General features: G+C 36.5%; 1 protein-coding gene across 1 annotated transcript in view; it reads right to left on the bottom strand.

Annotated features, from left to right (window-relative positions):
• Positions 1-2,425, bottom strand: part of Sgcz (sarcoglycan zeta) — a 1,063,315-nt gene extending 1,060,890 nt beyond the window's left edge. Inside the window, exon 1 of the mRNA XM_047550434.1 lies at positions 2,247-2,425. Coding sequence (XP_047406390.1) covers positions 2,247-2,285 — 39 coding nt within the window. The 5' untranslated portion in view covers positions 2,286-2,425. The remainder of the gene's footprint in view (positions 1-2,246) is intronic.
• Between the last annotated feature and the right edge of the window lie 16,123 nt (positions 2,426-18,548).

The following is an 18,548-nucleotide window of genomic DNA, read 5'->3' as shown; positions in this document are numbered from 1 at the left end:
GTGTATTCAAAACTGATGACAAGAATTTATTTCCCAAACATTTTCTAAAAAGTCTTGCCTACAGCTTTGACTCTGAAAAGTAGTTTGCTCTGACATAATTTCTGGGCAACTTCAATTGACCCTTTTGTCTAGTATTCCTTCATTTCTTCAGAATCATTGCCAACACTCTCCCTCCTGTCCCCAAACTTCTAGTTCTCTACCGTTTGCTGCCCATCCACAAAGTTTAGCACACTCTGGCTGTGAGAATCTTGAATCAATGTGTAGTAGTATTCGGGTTAACCTGGGATCCTCTACTAACACAGAAGTTTCCACAGTGGGTTTACTCTTTTTGCTCATTTGAACAGTTTAGTGGTTATGTTGGTTCAGAGGGGGTTATGCTTGTAGGGAAGTAAGGGAATATTAGGAAAAATGATCACCTCCACTCACTTTTCCCTTCCATTTCTCATAAGAAAATGTATTCCTCTGAGCCATACCCTGTAGATACCAAACAACAACAACAAAATCTAGATACTCCACCTCTGCATAAACATACATCACATTGTTCATGCTGTATTTTGCATATCAAATAAAACCTAACACTTCTCCCAAGAGACTGGGATGCCGATGAAAGGGAACCAAGGGATCTTTTCAAACACAAAGGTAATGTGTCCTGTCTCAGCAGAGTACAAGGATAATAGGAGACTTCTAGTTCAGGCCAAGGTCTACTGACTGTGACCTTGACCAAATCACAGAAACTTGTTTGCCAACTTTAACTGGACCGTCAAATCTGCCTCCTCCCCACTTCCTCCATGGAGCCCAGAGTCTTAGATGGACGTGATGTTTAACACCGTTCTACCATACTTCCTCTACCCTGGTTGTGTGTTTCTCCTTCTCCTTTAATGTAGTGTGAAAAGCCAGGCGAAATGGGCTCTTGGACCAGATATGCTTGGTGGCTATGGCAGAAGTTTTTGTGCTCTTTGGGGAATTTTCCCCAGCCCTGAGCTCAGTTTACTGGATAAACCCATTTCCTTGACATTCAGAGCAAACTTCTAATTAAGTTTCTCCAGCGAGAGGAGAAATCTAAAGAGTCCTCACCTGATCAGTTCATCTGAATCTCTAGTAAAATAGTAGAGTGTACAAAATGCTTAGAGATAAATAATGGAAAATTAGGGGGAGAAAAGGTTCCTAGGATCGCTCCCTTTGTACTTTTTCGTTTACGGTGAGCGGGACATTTAAATTGTTTTGTGGTTTGTTGATTTTTTTAAGTTTATTTATTTTCTTTTTCGTGTGTTCTAAAGGCCCTGCAGGCAGCGATGCCCACCAGCAGAGGGGCGGATTGGCAGCCCGGGCAACCCCGCACTGTCGAGAGGAGGACCCGGGAGGCAGAGGGCGCGGCGAAGACGCGGGGCGGAGCGGCAGGCACTGGGTGAGGGTCCCGGCGCCCCGAGACCCCGCCGGCGGGGGAGGGGCGCCTGGAGGATCCCGATGCCGCCCCGCCCCCGGACCCGCTCCCGCCTCCCACTCCCCTGCCCCTGTTCCTGAGACCCGCTCGCGCTCCCGGGGTACCGGCATAAGGCACGTCAGCTGCGCTGGCATCGCCCGCCACCCGGGGACCCTCTCCACTCCTTGTACTTGGGGTGTCCCCGGGCCGATCACCAATTCGCGCCCCGGGCAGTAACAACCCGGGGGGAAACCGTGTCAGGTCCTGGGAGGGAAGGGTCTCGCGGTGTGCTGGAATAAAACCCAGAGGTCTCCGCAAACGCCTCTAGAACGCCAAGCTTCGAGCGGAAATAGGCTGTCCCTGTGTCGGGCGGGGCAGAAGCGGGTTCTGAGCGGGGGACAGGAGGCAAAGTGGCCTCGCAGCTCGGACAACTTTGCTGGGAAACCGGGCGACAGCGGACAGAGGTGATGCTGCCGCGGCCGCTTCCCCGAGCGAGCTTAACCGGCACCCGGCGCCGGGTCTGGTACCCCAAATGCTGTTGTGAACTGTGGAGGAGGAGGAGGAGGAGGACAGGGTGGCTGTTGACAGGAGGAGCAGAAAGGGAGGGGAGCCCAGCCCCAGAGCGCAAGGGAAAGCCGCCCTCCATGTCCTCGGCCCAAGGAGGGGCGCCGCGTCGGGGGACACTTCACCCCAAAGGCCCACTCGCTGTCCCACGGGACCACCAACTATTCCAGCGGCGCTAGCAAGAGGCAGCGAAGAGAAAAAGACCCGAGAGCAAGAGAGCGTGAGAAGGGAAGCAGAGACGCCCGCCCGGAGGATCACGTACCTTGAGCTCCTCAATGTCCAGGTTTGTTGATCTGTCCATGGAGCGAAACTAAAGGAAGTGGAGAGGAACCGGGCAAGTTGTTCCAAATAACAATCTAGTCTTTTAGTTTCCAGCTTAAACTCAGCTTTATCCTCCTCCAAGCCCTGGCAGCTTCTCTCAGTCTCATTCTCCGTGGTCACGCCGCCTCCACCGGTTAAAAATAATAAAAATAAATAAATAATAATGATAATTTACTTTGTTTTTACTTCCTCAAAGATTTAATGACAGGTGATCGGTGCTCGTTACCGCGGTGGAACACAGCTCAGTCGAATCAAGCACGGGGGAAAAATCCACTCTATTTAAGATTATTTCTTCTTCTGCAATAAGCTTAGAAACCAGCGAATTGCTGCATCCCAAGAAAAAAAGCTGCTTCCCTGGACAGCATCATGCGGCAAATTTCAAGCAAATGTGTTCAAACTGAAGAGAAGAGTATATGATAAAAGCCTTCCTCCGTCAGGCTTACTCTGGTAGCTAATTTAGCACACTGTGAGTCCCAGGCATTAGCAATGATCAATTTCCCTGGCAAGATAACCGAATCCCCGAAGTCCTGCATAGACTTAAAAAATGTCTTGCAGCTAAGAGGTATTCTCTCAGTGGGGAAAAGAAGATAATAAAGTCTGAAGGGAACGTTCTCCTTTGAAGGTTATGCTAAAAGAGTTGAGAGAATAGGAGGTGGATCCTACAGAGAGAAGAGGGAGAGAGAGAAAGAGAGGGAGAGAGCAATTTTCCTCCTGCTTTGCTGTTTTACTGGCCTTCACCACCAGGTGACTGACTTCACTTCTCTCTTCCCACAGCCAGCACTAAGGGGATTTCTCTCATCTGTCAAAAAGCAACATTTCCTCTCCAGACAAATACTGTCGCTGGGTCTTAAAGACTGCCCTCTGTCCGGAATGCGCTAGGTGACAGGCATTTTAATTCATTGCAACGTTGCCTCATCTAGTTCCTATGGATCTGGGAGGAACATGCTTGTATCATTCTCATGTATTCAATTGATCTCTGCTAATTTTGGTTTCGGGGTTAAAAAAAACCACAGAACTTAAAAAAGACTTTTAAAGATAGTGACAAATAGGAATATTAAAAGAAATGTCTTTCAGTGATGCAATCCTTCTTATGATAATGTAATCTTTTATTGGAAATTTGTTTCTTAAATACTTTGACAGGTCAGTGGGTTTAACTCATGGATTGAGGAATTTGGGGAAAGGATTCATTTTCTTCATTAAAACGTCTCAGTATAAAATCTTGACTTTTGAAGGCATATAAGGTATTAAGACTTGATTTTTTTTTTCTGAAAAAAAGAGCATGTAAATGCTTTTGTTTTTAAAATAATATCTCCCCCCACCACCACCACTTTTTTTCCCCTTAGAAATTAGATGTGCAAAGTCGAGTCTCCTGGATTTCCCTCTCTAACTTCATCGTGGACCTCCCTGGCTGAGCTCCAGCACCTTCAGTGGGACCACCTGCCATTTCTTCTGGGCTCATTAGCACAAGCTCTTGCCCCTCAATTGGGGCAGCTTTCTCCTCCTCTCACTCTTTGTATATTTGACACTGTCATGCTGTAGACTAAAATCAGCTCTTCAGGCAGGATTTTCATCAGGTGAGTCTCTGAGATATCCTCTGTTCTTTTGCCATTGTAGTAACTTCAGTGTATCATTATTTAATATATGCATTTATTATCTGTTGTGTGTTTATGTGACTCCCTCAGTAGAGTATAAGCTCTTGAGGGCTGGTTCCATATCTTCTTAGTCATCAGTATTTCCAGAGAGCCTAGCAAACAACAGGCACATCACTGTGTGTGGAACAGGCAAATGTTCCAGAAAAGAGCCTTGCAGCTAGTACTAACCCCAGAAATCCCTCCTCCCCTCCCCCCACCAGCATGTACATCCTAATTTTCCTATCTTTTCTGCAGCTAAGGTTCTGGGGCTCAGTTTTATCACAAGCACACTGAGTTCTTTAGTTCAAGGCTATTTCTACTCCATATGCTTATCAAAGCTATCTTTCTTTCAAACTTTGATTTCTGCCTACCGTATTCAAGGTTTACATCAAGTAGCCACTAGTCCATAATTAGTGAGGCTGAGCATCTAATTCTCAAATTTACATGTTCATTTTACGTAATTATTTTACATAACATGATAAAAATAGTAACATTGCAGGTTGAAAGTAGATGAACTTGTATTACAAAAAAACTCTAAAAAAGAGCTACTTTTCTAGAAAGTATCAGCAATTCCATAGGAATAAATATTACATAATATTTTTTTAAAGTCAAGCCCTTCCACATATAGTAATTTTATATTCCCTATCAACTTGTCAATGCCAAACTTAGGAACAATGATAAAACAAGAAAATTCATTTTGAAGATACTAGCAAAATGATATTTCTCAGATAGCTTTCAGATTTGCAATTGTGAAAATGTTTCTGTAAAATAAATGTATCCATAAAAATAAACATTAATGTTTAAGTATTATTCAGAAAATGAAGACTCCATAAGGTTTCTTAGAATAGCATAAAATTACAATCAAAAGAAAAGGTGATGTTGTACTTAATAATAAAGTTGATTAAACTTACAATATTTTTAAAAGATATATTCAGCTATATGTATGTGTGTATGTTTGTATAAAATAATTTTCATTCCTCCTTACTGAATTTGAAAATAGAAACTATATCCAACAGAATCAGTTTCATATTTGAGTCTAATTAAATGTCTATAAAACAAGACACTTTCAAGTCTTTTACTATTTCATGAATTCCTATGAAAATTCATCAGCCTAAATAGTCCTGAATTTTAAAAAAAATTGAGTCAATTGCAAAAATGTAATTTGCTAAAACACATTTATTTATATTATCTTTCAAGGCAATCAAGCTCATTTCATTTGACATCAAACTAGATAAAACAGCTGTCAGAAAACAGAATAACTACACTTGAAATAGGGCAATGGAAGGATGTGGAAACTGAGGAAAGGAATAGTTTCTAGATGTCCTGAATCACAACTTCGAAACTAAGAAATTTATGTGAAGACGAAATCATGGTAGCACATGGTGGAGCATATCAAGGAATCAAGGGGGCAAAATTCAGTTTAACAGAGGTACAATTCATAGGCAAACTGCACAGAGCAATTACAACCTCCAGCCAAAGGGAAGGCAGTATGGAAACACCTGTAGGTCATGAGATGTTATATTTCAGGATCATTCATCCAGAGATACATTCATCAATGTCATCTCTACTCTGCAGTTTTAAAGCAAATGTACACCTGTCATTATGCATTTCTTCATTTTAACTAATTTATAGAAGTAGAAAAAGTAAATCAATATTCTTTTTTCCAGTAGACAATTTAATTCTTAGTCATCTATGGTTTAAAAGCACTTAGAGTTTTAAATTTTTTAGACCTTTATCCTCCTTTCTTCAAACCTCTTGCCAAATTTGCAATTTTATGCTTTTATTTGGAATTTCATAGTATATCACATAGCAAGATTATATTTTATTTCAGTGTTCTGAAATTATTTAAAGAAGTAATGTAGCATGATTCATTAAGAGTATTAAATAACTTATTTATATAGTTGCCCCCAGTTTACATGTGCTGATTAACATTTGTGTTGAGATGATCAAAACACCATAGAAAAGAATTATTTCCCCAAAATATTACTTTTCATTCCATGAAATTACATACTAAGATATAAAACACTGGGTTGTTTTTATTTTTAAATTAGACATGTAATTGTTAATATGTGAATGAAGACGAAGGAAAATAAATTAGCTATTAACATTGTGATGTCATTGAAAAATATTTTTTGACTTTTCCCAAAAATGATCACCTCTGTTCTAGCATATACATGCATATTAGTAGAAAATAGTGTCAAAATTAAGTTAATTTTTGATAACCTTAACTTTATATCATACTCCTACTCTAAATTTTTCTCCAAGGGGATAAAAGAAAAATAGTGTCAGTACCTCAGACAACAAGAGGAAACAAAGTAAAAGAAAGGAAAGAGAAAGTAAGTAAAAACAGAAGAATAAAACAACAAGGGGATAGAGATATGCTTGCTTGTAAATAAAAAGAGGCCAAAATGTTTAATTGAAGTTGCCAAAAATTTGAAACTAGGAATCTTTCTTTTCAGATTTAATGGAGAAAAAAAAATATTGGCAAATGTACCTTTTTAGTTAAGTTATATTCAGCATATAGCCACATACTATTTTAAAAGTACTTCAGTCATAAGAGTACCTGTGCTTTAATATAGGTTATAGTAGTCTATAAAAGATAAGGAATGTTTTGCAGAATTTGAAAAGAGTGGTGATTAATACTAACAATCTTAGAAGAATCTCCAAAAAAAAAAACATTATTTATTGGCGCTCAGAGTCATGAACATTGGTAATTACCGCTTTGAGTTTTAAAAACAACATACTTCAAAAATGCCAAATGTCCCATGGTGTATAAGAAATAGAAGCATAACAAATCTACACACATACACACACACCAATAGTTTGATCAAGTACAAATTAAAGATAATAACAAATGCATAGCATTAAAGTTTTTTTTTTTGCAGTTAGTTTAACAGTAATAATTAAGAGAAGGAAGCTAGCACACATTAAAGAAAAACATATCACAATTATAAAAGCACAAAGAAATGGAAAATAAGTGTTATCAAACAACTTTAATCCAAAGTCACAGTATCTTCACTTTCCTATCAAAAATTACCAATTTATCTAAAAGTTTTAAATGTTCAAAAATAATGATCCCTAAAAATTATAATGACACACCAAATAAAATATAACTGCAATTTTTTAACTTTAAGGTGAACAATCTTCATATTAGTAATCTTAGTAGTATTATTAGAAACAATTTTGCTTCATTGACCCTATGTTGATTCATTTCTACTTAATATCTCAGTTCTTTAACAATATCATCTCAGTTCTTTAGTTAATTTCTATAAGCAGGCTTAATATCAATTCTTTAAGCTAAACATTTGGAAAGAAAGTGACTTTTCTAGAACTATTTTTCTTTTCCAACAGAAGAACCTAAGATGGTCATCCCCCTACACATACAGAAGTGACAAACCAATATAATAACAACAATCAAACCTTTATAAATTGTCAGTCTTTCAATGGGTTATACTGATATCACTTACAAGGAATAGATCATTATGAGGGACAGGTCGAGAGAGAAAGAGAGAGAGAGAGAGAGAGAGAGAGAGAGAGAGAGAGAGAAAGAAAGAAAGAAAGAAAGAAAAAGATAGAGAAAGAAAGAAAGAAAGAAAAGAAAGAAAGAAAAGAAAAGAAAACTAAGGGAAAAAAAAGTCTGAACAGTCAGGAGGAACTGAAAACAGTATATTGTCCTTGGTGGAGTACTTTTATAACAGAAAAAAAAAATACTCTAAGAAATCTGGAAGAAGTACTTAATTTGATTAAATTCTAAACTAGGAGTCTTTCAATTAACTTTTAGTTTGGAAATTTTCCTACTCTGATAATGACAATGAATGATAACACAAAATAGAACATTATTGTTTCTCTTTTCTGTTCATTGGCATGTAATTGTTGTTTGAAAATTCATTTTAGGAAATTAAAGTAAAATTTCTTTTCTATTTACTCCTATGTCTTCACTAACTAAAGATGAAGATTAAATAAATGAAATAGTATTTAATAAACTAATCACTTACAATGAATATTAAGTAATAGCTTAAATATAAAATTGAATTCTAATGAATAAGCTGCAACTAAATAATGACAATGAAATTTTGATTGAGTCCTTTTCAATTCAGCATTTTTATGAGGTTTAGGGTAGAGTCTGAAGAATTTCCAAACTTCAGTTTTACTAACATCTATTTACAGTTTCTTATTGTCTTCAACATGCAATATAGCCATGGATCTTTAGCAGCTTTGACAAATTTCCTTTAACAGGCAAATTTTGATTTCTTGGTCATTGTTAAATATTCTTTTATATAAAGTTTTTTGACATGCCACAAGAATATAAATGAAAACTTAAATAAATAAATAAATAAATAGGAGTAATACTATGTTGTTTAAACTATCATTGACCTACTTAAAAAAAATAGTAGAGGAATGCAAAGTGGATAAACCATGTTTACACTTGCAAGATAAACCATGTTTACACCCAGTGTTCACAAACTGCTTAATAAGTCATAGCCTCATCAAAGTCCATGCAGCATGATACCACCTAGACTCATGTCATATTTTGCCCATTTGTGGCTTTTGAGAGGACCAAGTTGGGGAACGTCTACTCAAAAATTTTAAAGCCTACTTATGTATAAAAATGTTGTTACATAAACTGATAGACTCTTTATATTGAACTGAGAGTGCACTCCACACCAACTGCAACCTGACTAGTGCCATAGGTCAGAATGACAAGCAGGTCCCAAGAGGCCAGGATATTTGTCTTTGTTCTCATTAAAAATAAAATTTTACAGGCTTTTGCAAAAATTAAAAAAAAAAATCTAGGCAAAAAGATGTTCCTTCCCAGTGTGGGGTCCTGTAGCTTCTTTCCTTATCATCAGATTCACCTTCCTATGTTTGGCTTGTATTCTTGGTGCTCCTCAAAAAGTGTCCTTAAGAAAAAGTCCGCAAACCCTGCTCCTTTTCAAAGGTGTTTTTGGGCATAGATGTTTGAAAGGGTGGAATTTCTTACCAACATAATTGGATATGTGAATATCTCTGATCTACAGAATGGTGATTTAATTTATCTGTGATTAAGTATATTTGTTTTGATTGGCAAAGCACATATGGATAAAGTACATGGTTTTTAGGGGTCTGCAGAGACAGAATGAGACATCTGTATAGATTTTTCCTTGATAATCCATTTTGGAAGCAGTCCTGTATATAGTAACTTACAGCTCATGTAATAATAACTCCTTCATAATTCTTTGCTACTATATTACTCTTTTTCATATGGCAATATTACAATTTTCTACCTGTATTTTTTTCTGATATAGAAGTAATATATGAATTTTCTGTGTTTTCATTAAAAACTAATTTCACAAAACTACATTTTTCAAATGTATTTTATAAATGTTTATGTATGAATTACCTATAAGACTAGAGAACTTTTTATTTAGTTTCTCTTTGTTCAGTGTTAGCTCTGAATTACAAAGCCACTGTCTTTCCCTTATTATGCACCAATCAACCTTAACTGTTATGTCATCAGAACTTCACTCAAAGGAAACATTTCCAACATTCTATAGTTAACAAAAGTTTTATTTGTTAAAATATCTTTTATTTTTACAGACACACTTTGATTCAAGTTACTAATTTTTTTATAGAGAGAGAAAAAAATGACTTCAATTTTAATCAACTTACTTACACCTCTTTTATAAATGAAAAAGGAAATTTTGGACCTTGCAATATTAAGAATATTAGGACCACTAATTGAAGGTAGTCTTTAAAATAACTATGTAATTTGTTAATCATTAAATTTATTGAAAGTCAGTGTGCTAGAAATTCCAGTTTTAGGAAACAGTGAGACCTTGAGCATTTAAAATATAATCAATAGCAGACAACAGAATGGAAAATTCTAAGACATGTTCTAGACCATCATGAAGGATGCACCCAGGGTCAGAATCCAGTTCTAATTTTATAGTCAGGGCTTGACAAAAATCTCTATTTCTCTCTTGGATTTCAGGTACAGAAAATGGTGTTTTTAGTATTTGTATTCCCTCCAAACATTTAATGTGGGGTATGGTGAAAACAGAAGTAAACTGGAAATGAAAAGAGATGGATCCTAGTATTGGCTCCTCTGCTCATTTTTTGTAACCTTCTGAGTATTTTTTCATTTCTTCAGGCTCCAAGTGTCTTAAAATAATGAGGCTCTATTAGAAGAGTTAGAACTCTTCACAATCACCCTCTACAAAACAGGTCAAAAATGAAAAGAGCATTAACTTAAAGCATCTTATACTATGGAAACTCAGTAGATATGACTGTATTTTCCTTTAAAGCCCTTCTAGTTCTAAAAACCTGTTATCAACTTCCCTTTCCTCATGGGCATTCAGTAAATAGAAACATACAAACTATTAGAATCACTGTCTTTATTGATGGGATCGTGAGTGGCTTTTATTTTCCCATTTTCCTACCATCTAGCAGACAACATAGACAACAGTTCGAATTGATAGAAAATATTTCATAGGCTGACAAAGAATTATTAACTATATGTATATATATATATATATATATATACACACACATACACACACACACACACACACACATATATATATATGTGTGTGTATACAAACATATAGAGAAAGAGATCACAAAGCACTCAAAAAAGAATGAGTAAAAGACGCAAACACTTCATGGGAAAAGTTAACTGAAGAGAATAAATGTATGTCCATTCTTATTATTATTCAGGAAAATCCAAATTGAATAAAAAAGGTAATGTTTCATACCCCTGTATTGGTAAAAATGTTTAAATCTACCAATAGAATGTTTGGGGAGAATATGGAACCACTACAATGCTTTCATAGTGTTGTCTTGATTCCAGACATAAGTTGGTTCAACAATACTAGGAAAATTAACATTTTCTAAAAATTCTAATATATACGTACTCTAGGAACCAGAAATATAAACATATTTCTGTGTCAGTGAACATAAATAATACTAGCTATGACAACACTCAAATCTTAATGTCTTACCACAAGTTTGGGTTTTTTTGTTCCTCTCATGTTTTGCTATGAATCAATGTGGCAAGAGTTGTGTGCCAATTACTAAATCTAGAACCTCTTCTGATTTTTTTTTTTTTTTTCGGTACTGAGAATTGAACCCAGGGGCTCTTAACCACTGAGTCACATTCCCATCCCTTTTTAAGACAGGGTTCCTCTAAGTTTCTTAGACCCTTGCCAAATTGCTGAGACTGCCCTCAAATTTGAAATCCTTTCTCAGCCTCCTGAGTCATTGGGATTGCAGGCATGTGCCACTGTACCCAGCTCTTGAATTCTATAGTCTTAAATCTTCTAAGTTTCTTCCAACAAGTCTGGAGAATAAATAAGGAGCAGTTTGTTTCTATCAACCTAAATACAATCAAGAGGATTGACCATGCTATAGAAAATGATGGAATTTTGTGGAGAAAAAGGAAAAGAGAACATGGATACTGATGAGGCCTAACAATCTTAATCACATTTACTCCTTGTGGTCACCAAATACCTCTTTGCTCCCCTGTGACCATGCACAATGTATCATCCTCTTTCCAAATAACCCATCTAAACACTTTATCCAGATGCATACTAGGATTCCAGTTTTAAACACAGTCTTTTCTAGATGTGGCTTCTCAACATCCAGTCACATGAATTTTTTTAAAAAATTAATTTTCTCCCAAATTCCCATACATAAATGTACAATGGTGACAAAATAATCATAAGAAACCATGCTTATTAAAAGGAAAACTATACACAACCAATATTCACTGACCACGACAATGATGAAGAACCTTAAACAGATATTATGCAGATACCTTATGCTAGGATTGGAGAGTGTTCTCTGACTTGACCCTGATGTTACTGGGAAGGTATCCCTGCTGCAATGCTGTTTAGCTTTCACACATTTTGGAATTTTATCCTGCATTCATCGTTCTCTTTGGTCACATCTGAAATGAGTGTGGGGGAGTTTTATCTTCTTGGGTGCTAGACTACTGCCTGCTGAAGTTAGTTTTGAGAGTTGTACTAGTTTGCTAGGGCTGTCATAGTAAGATATTGGGTGGCTTATACAATAGAAGTTTATTTGCTTACAGTTCTAGAGGCTAGAAATTCAACACCAAGGTGTCAATACGTTTGACTTCTTCTGAAGTTTCTTTCTTTGGTTTGCAGATGGCTGCCTTCTCATTGCATCTTCTCCTGACCTTTCCTCTATTGCACATATCCTTGGTGTTTCTTGATATGTTATGGTTTGGCTATGAGGTATCCTCTAAAATTACTGTGTTAATGCAGGGATATTCAGAGGTACAATGATTAGATTAGGAAAGCTAATATCAGTTCATCCTAGTTTTAATGAACTGACTGGGTGGTAACTGGAGGCAGGTAGGGTATGGTTTGAGGGGACGGGTCACTGGGGATATGTTCTGGAAGGGTTCATCTTCCCTGTGGTCCCTCTACCTCTCTGTTTCCAGGTCACCATGAGGTGAGCAGCTACCGTCTGTGCTACCCTTCCACCATGGTATTCTGACTAACATTGGGCCCACAGCAATGGAGTCAGCTGACGATAGACTGAACCTCTGAAACTGTGAGTCAAAAGAAACCTTTCCTCCTCTAAGTTGTTCTTGTCAGGTATTTTGGTCACAGCAACAAAAGGTGACTAACAGGGTGTCCAAATTTTCACTTCTCTTAAGAATTCTAGTCAGATTGGATTAGAGCCCACCTAATGGCCTCATTTTAATCTAATCACATCTTTAAATGCTCTATTTCCAAATATAGTCACATTACAAGGTACTGGAGTTTAGATTTTCACACAAACTTTGGGAGGTCACATTTCAGCACGTAACAGAAGTCCAAAAGTTATTTTGCAGTGGGAGCATTCAAATTAAGGTAATTCTTTGACCAAGAAAATCTCTCAAAATATTAGTAAGCTTATGATCTACTTATTTTCTTTAATTTCATGAGTCAGGGACCACACCCAAATTTCTTTCCTAGAATTCTCAGATATGCTTTCTTTCTTTGCTTATTCCTCTATATCCCTTTTGTAAAACTGAGTATGACACAGCAATAGTAGACTTGGAAAGATCATTCTTTTTTTTTTTTTTTTTTTTTGGAAAGATCACTCTTAATCTGAATTTTGCTACAAATCTGACGTTATAAAGAAGATTTTTTTTTTAACTGATCCTTTGCCTGAAAAGTTTCTTTAAAATTAAGTTTCTTCAATAAGAATACAAATAGAAATGAGTGCTGGAGAGGATGTGGGGGAAAAGGAACACTTATACACAGCTAATGGATTTGTAAATTAGTACAACCATTATGGAAATAAGTTTAGTCATTCCTTAAAAGACTATGAATGGAACTACCAAATGACCTAGCTATACTGCCCATAGAATTTATTCTAAAGAATAAAGTTAGCATATTATAGTGATAAATAAATACCCATCTTTATAGCAGCACAATTCACAATAGACAAATTATGGAGCAAATCTAGGTGTCCATCAACAAATGAATAGACTAAAAAATGTGGTATATATACACAGTGGAGTTTAATTTAGCCATAAAGGAGGAAGAAATATATCATTAGCAATTCAGAGATTGTATGTTTTGTTATATGTGGAAACTAGAGAGAAAAAGAGGGAAAAAAAGGTAAAAAAGGAGGGTTGGAATTTTATGAAATTAGAAGGGAACCCAAGAGAATAGAGGAAGGGGAGAGAGAGGAGGGGTGAGAAAGGGGAGGTATTGGGGAACTAAACTGATGAAATTATATTGTTTTATGTATGCATGTATAAATGCCTAAAAATGAAACCCACTATTACATAGAATTATAATGTACCAATAAACATTGTTGAAAAAAATTGTCTCTTATCAGATCTAAAAGCAGTTGACATTTCCACCCATTTGGTGTCCCAAATTTCTCAACTGTTTCTGGTTCCATTCCCTTGTTCTTTTCCTCACATCTCTTTCCTAAAGTACCTTGCCAAAGGCAGGTAGCACTCACACAATGAATATCCCCCTTGCCAATCTTTTCCTCTCCAGTTGAAAATTCAGTAGGTGGATGACCTGCCTTCTTAAGTTTCCAGTGACAAGACCCTTACCAGATTTTTGCCATGCTGTAAAGGTACTCTCTAACATTTAAATCTCTGGTTTGATCTCTTGTCACGCTTGACTATTTTGCCAAAGCCACATGTTGGTTATTTCTAGTTGGGAGATAAGGAAAAGGGATGAATAGGAGAAGATTCCTGAGAATAATCTGGGAAATGGCGTGCATCACATCTTCTCACAGTGTACTAACAAGAAGGTACTCACACACAGCTCCACCTGATTGCCCAGAAGCCTAGAAAATACAGTATTGGTGTATTGCTAGAAAGCCTGGACATGGGTAAGCATGGAAATTGTCTAAGACCAGAACTGAGAGAATCTTTTGCTTATTTGTTGATTGTAGCAAAAACAAAACAGAACAACTCAAATATAAGTTAATATTAGGATGGATACATATTTAAACATAAAGAGTCCTGTCACATAATCTTAAGTATAAGAATATGTAAAACTAAATGAAGTATTAAGATGGATGATGCTATTTAATTATACAAACATGTTGTAAAACTATCAAGAAATTCAAGTATTTGGAAGATTGATGAAGCTGGCACATGCAATTCACCCCATGCTTATGATACCCTCATCATTGCCCCATCTCTTGATGTATTCATTCATAAACACTCATCTAGCACCTCTTACATCTCTTGCCCTGAGCACTTTGCCTTAGGTTAAACAGTCCTGTGACCTTTTGCAAAGTAAAAGCCTCTGAAAGGAACATTTCCTAATAGTTAAACAACCCACTAGTTCAGAAATAGAATGGTCAAGATAATCAAAACAAATTGTTCCAGACATTGATTTTCAGACCTCTGTGTATTCCAGCAAATATGGTGGAATGTTCACATAGAAGCACACAAAGAATAGTTAAGCCTTTGACTTCTTTTGCCATCTTATGGAATCATACCATATTTCTAAACTGGAAAGAGACCATAGACACAACATTTTATAGGGAAGAAAAAGCCAGATGCACACATGAATAGAATTGTCTAAAGTACACAGAGCCAGAGCTAAGACTAGAACTTCTCAAAATATACAGTAAGGAATATTAAAATGAGAAGCTATCTCAAAGGTTACCAATGTTTATCTATGATGGCAACAAAAATCAGAGAAATAAATTATAGAAATAATAATAGTTTATTATATATAATTGCTATATAATCATTCATAGATTTCCCACATATAAAAATATACTTATGTTCTTTCTACATAGAAAAATAGTCTTCACATCTTCCCCTCTATAATGTTTAGCTCCACAGCCTTTGATCATTTACTTCCTATTTTAATCACTTTCTTGCATGTAATACAAACTGAATATTATTAAAATCTACTATTGCTAATAGATTTCTTTGGTGTGTGTGTGTGGTACTGGGGAATGAATTCAGGACCTTGTGGATGTTAGGAAGGCACTCTGCCACTGAGCTATGCCTTCAGCCCTTGACAGATTTTCTATTCGATTTCTAAGGCAGTGATAGCAACATTTTCTTCTGTTACAAAATATTGCAAAAACATTCTCTTTTCAGTTATACTGGAATTAACATGTCCCTATTCTAAGCTCCTATGTAGCACTTGATGTATATTCATCTCTCTACCAAGATTTTGAAGTTTTTAACCAGGTGTCCATGTATTTGTCTAGCAAAACACCTAACGCAGAATAAAAATATCAGAATTATTTCCGGACTAAATGAATTTTACAGAAGTTCAATCTATTAGACACATTCACACATATACACACAGTAATAATGACTGCTGACAAGGGTTTAAGATTTATTATCTTTTCTTGGCCTTGGGAATGTAATCAGACTTTTATCTTCTTTTGATAATCAATATGAATATTGGTATTTATTATATTATTCAAAATGGTTGCCATTGCTACCACAATGTGATACTTGGTGTGGAATTCATTTCACAGATTCGTGGAGTTCACAGTGAAGCAAATTGATTGCCATGAATAACTCCATTTTGTATTATGGCTCCATCTTGTACTTAAGGATGTTTTTCTTTTTTTTTTTTTTTTGGCAGGCACAACATCTTTATTTTATTTTATTTATTTTTTTTTTTTTTTTATTGTGAACAAATGGGATACATGTTCTTTCACTGTTTGTACATAGAGTAAAGGCATACCATTTGTGTAATCATACGTTTACATAGGGTGATGTTGGTTGATTCATTCTGTTATTTTTTCCCCTTCCCCCCACCCCTCCCATCCCTCTTTTCCCTCTATACAGTCCTTCCTTCCCCCATTCTTGCCCCCCTCCCTAACCCTCACTCTAACCCTAAAACTAACCCCTCCCACACCCCATTATGTATCATCATCCACTTATCAGCGAGATCATTCTTCCTTTGGTTTTTTGAGATTGGCTTATCTCACTTAGCATGATATTCTCCAATTTCGTCCATTTGCTTGCAAATGCCATAATTTTATCATTCTTTATGGCTGAGTAATATTCCATTGTATATATGCCACAGTTTCTTTATCCATTCATCAACTGAAGGGCATCTAGGTTGGTTCCACAATCTGGCTATGGTGAATTGAGCAGCAATGAACATTGATGTGGCTGTATCTCTGTAGTATGCTGATTTTAAGTCCTTTGGGTATAGGCCAAGGAGTGGGATAGCTGGGTCAAATGGTAGTTCCATTCCAAGTTTTTTAAGGAATCTCCATACTGCCTTCCAGAGTGGTTGCACTAATTTGCAACCCCACCAGCAATGTATGAGTGTACCTTTTTCCCCACATCCTCGCCAACACCTGTTGTTGCTTGTGTTCTTGATAATCGCCATTCTGATTGGGGTGAGATGGAATCTTAGGGTGGTTTTGATTTGCATTTCTTTTATTACTAGAGATGTTGAACATTTTTCCATATGTTTGTTGATTGTTTGTAGGTCTTCTTCTGTGAAGTGTCTGTTCATTTCCTTAGACCATTTGTCGATTGGATTATTTGTAGTCTTGGTGTTGAGTTTTTTGAGTTCTTTATAGATTCTGGAGATTAGTGCTCTATCTGAAGTATGATTGGCAAAGATTTTCTCCCACTCTGTAGGCTCTTTCTTCACATTGCTGATAGTTTCCTTTGCTGAGAGAAAGCTTTTTAGTTTGAATCTATCCCAGTTGTTGATTCTTACTTTTATTTCTTGTGCTATGGGAGTCCTGTTGAGAAAGTCTGGTCCTAAGCCGACATGTTGAAGATTTGGACCTACATTTTCTTCTATAAGATGCAGGGTCTCTGGTCTGATTCCGAGGTCCTTAATCCATTTTGAGTTTAGTTTTGGGCACGGTGAGAGATATGGGTTTATTTTCATTTTGTTGCATATGGATTTCCAATTCTCCCAGCACCATTTGTTGAAGAGGCTATCTTTTCTCCATTGCATATTTTTGGCCCCTTTGTCTAGTATGAGGAAATTATATTTGTTTGGGTTTGTGTCCATGTCTTCTATTCTGTACCATTGATCTACCTGTCTATTTTGGTACCAATACCATGCCGTTTTTGTTACTATTGCTTTGTAGTAAAGTTGAAGTTCAGGTATTGCAATACCCCCTGCTTCATTTTTCCTGCGAAGGATTGCTTTAGCAATTCTGGGTTTCTTATTCTTCCAGATGAATTTCATAATTGCTTGCTCTATTTCTGCAAGGTACATCATTGGGATTTTAATTGGAATTGCATTGAATCTGTATAGCACTTTTGGTAGTATGGCCATTTTGACAATATTAATTCTGCCTATCCAGGAACATGGGAGATCTTTCCATCTTCTAAGGTGTTCTTTAATTTCTTTCTTTAGTGTTCTGTAGTTCTCATTGTAGAGGTCTTTCACCTCTTTTGTGAGATTGATTCCCAAGTATTTTATTTTTTTTGAGGCTATTGTGAATGGAGTAGTTTTCCTAACTTCTCTTTCTGAAGATTCATCACTTATGTATAAAAATGCATTGGATTTATGAGCATTGATCTTGTATCCTGCTACTTTACTGAATTCACTTATGAGTTCTAAGAGTTTTCTGGTGGAATTTCCTGGTTCCTCTAAGTATATAATCATATCATCAGCAAATAGGGATAGTTTGAGTTCTTCTTTTCCAATTCGTATCCCTTTAATTTCTTTGGTCTGTCTAATTGCTCTGGCTAGAGTTTCAAGGACGATATTGAATAGGAGTGGTGAGAGAGGGCATCCCTGCCTTGTTCCAGATTTTAGGGGGAATGCTTTCAGTTTTTCACCATTAAGAATAATATTAGCCATGGGCTTAGCATAGATGGCCTTTACAATGTTAAGGAACGTTCCCACTATCCCTATTTTTTCTAGTGTTTTGAGCATGAAGGGGTGCTGTATTTTATCAAATGCTTTTTCTGCATCTATTGAAATAATCATGTGGTTCTTGACTTTAAGTCTGTTGATATGGTGAATTACATTTATTGATTTCCTGATGTTGAACCAACCTTGCATCCCTGGGATGAAACCCACTTGATCATGATGCACTATCTTTTTAATACATTTTTGTATGCGATTTGCTAAAATTTTGTTGAGAATTTTTGTGTCGATGTTCATTAAGGAAATTGGTCTGAAATT

The sequence above is a fragment of the Sciurus carolinensis genome, chromosome 4, assembly GCF_902686445.1.
Source record: "Sciurus carolinensis chromosome 4, mSciCar1.2, whole genome shotgun sequence".
In the NCBI taxonomy this organism is placed as follows: Eukaryota; Metazoa; Chordata; class Mammalia; order Rodentia; family Sciuridae; genus Sciurus; species Sciurus carolinensis.
This window is presented reverse-complemented; position numbering and strand designations above follow the sequence as displayed.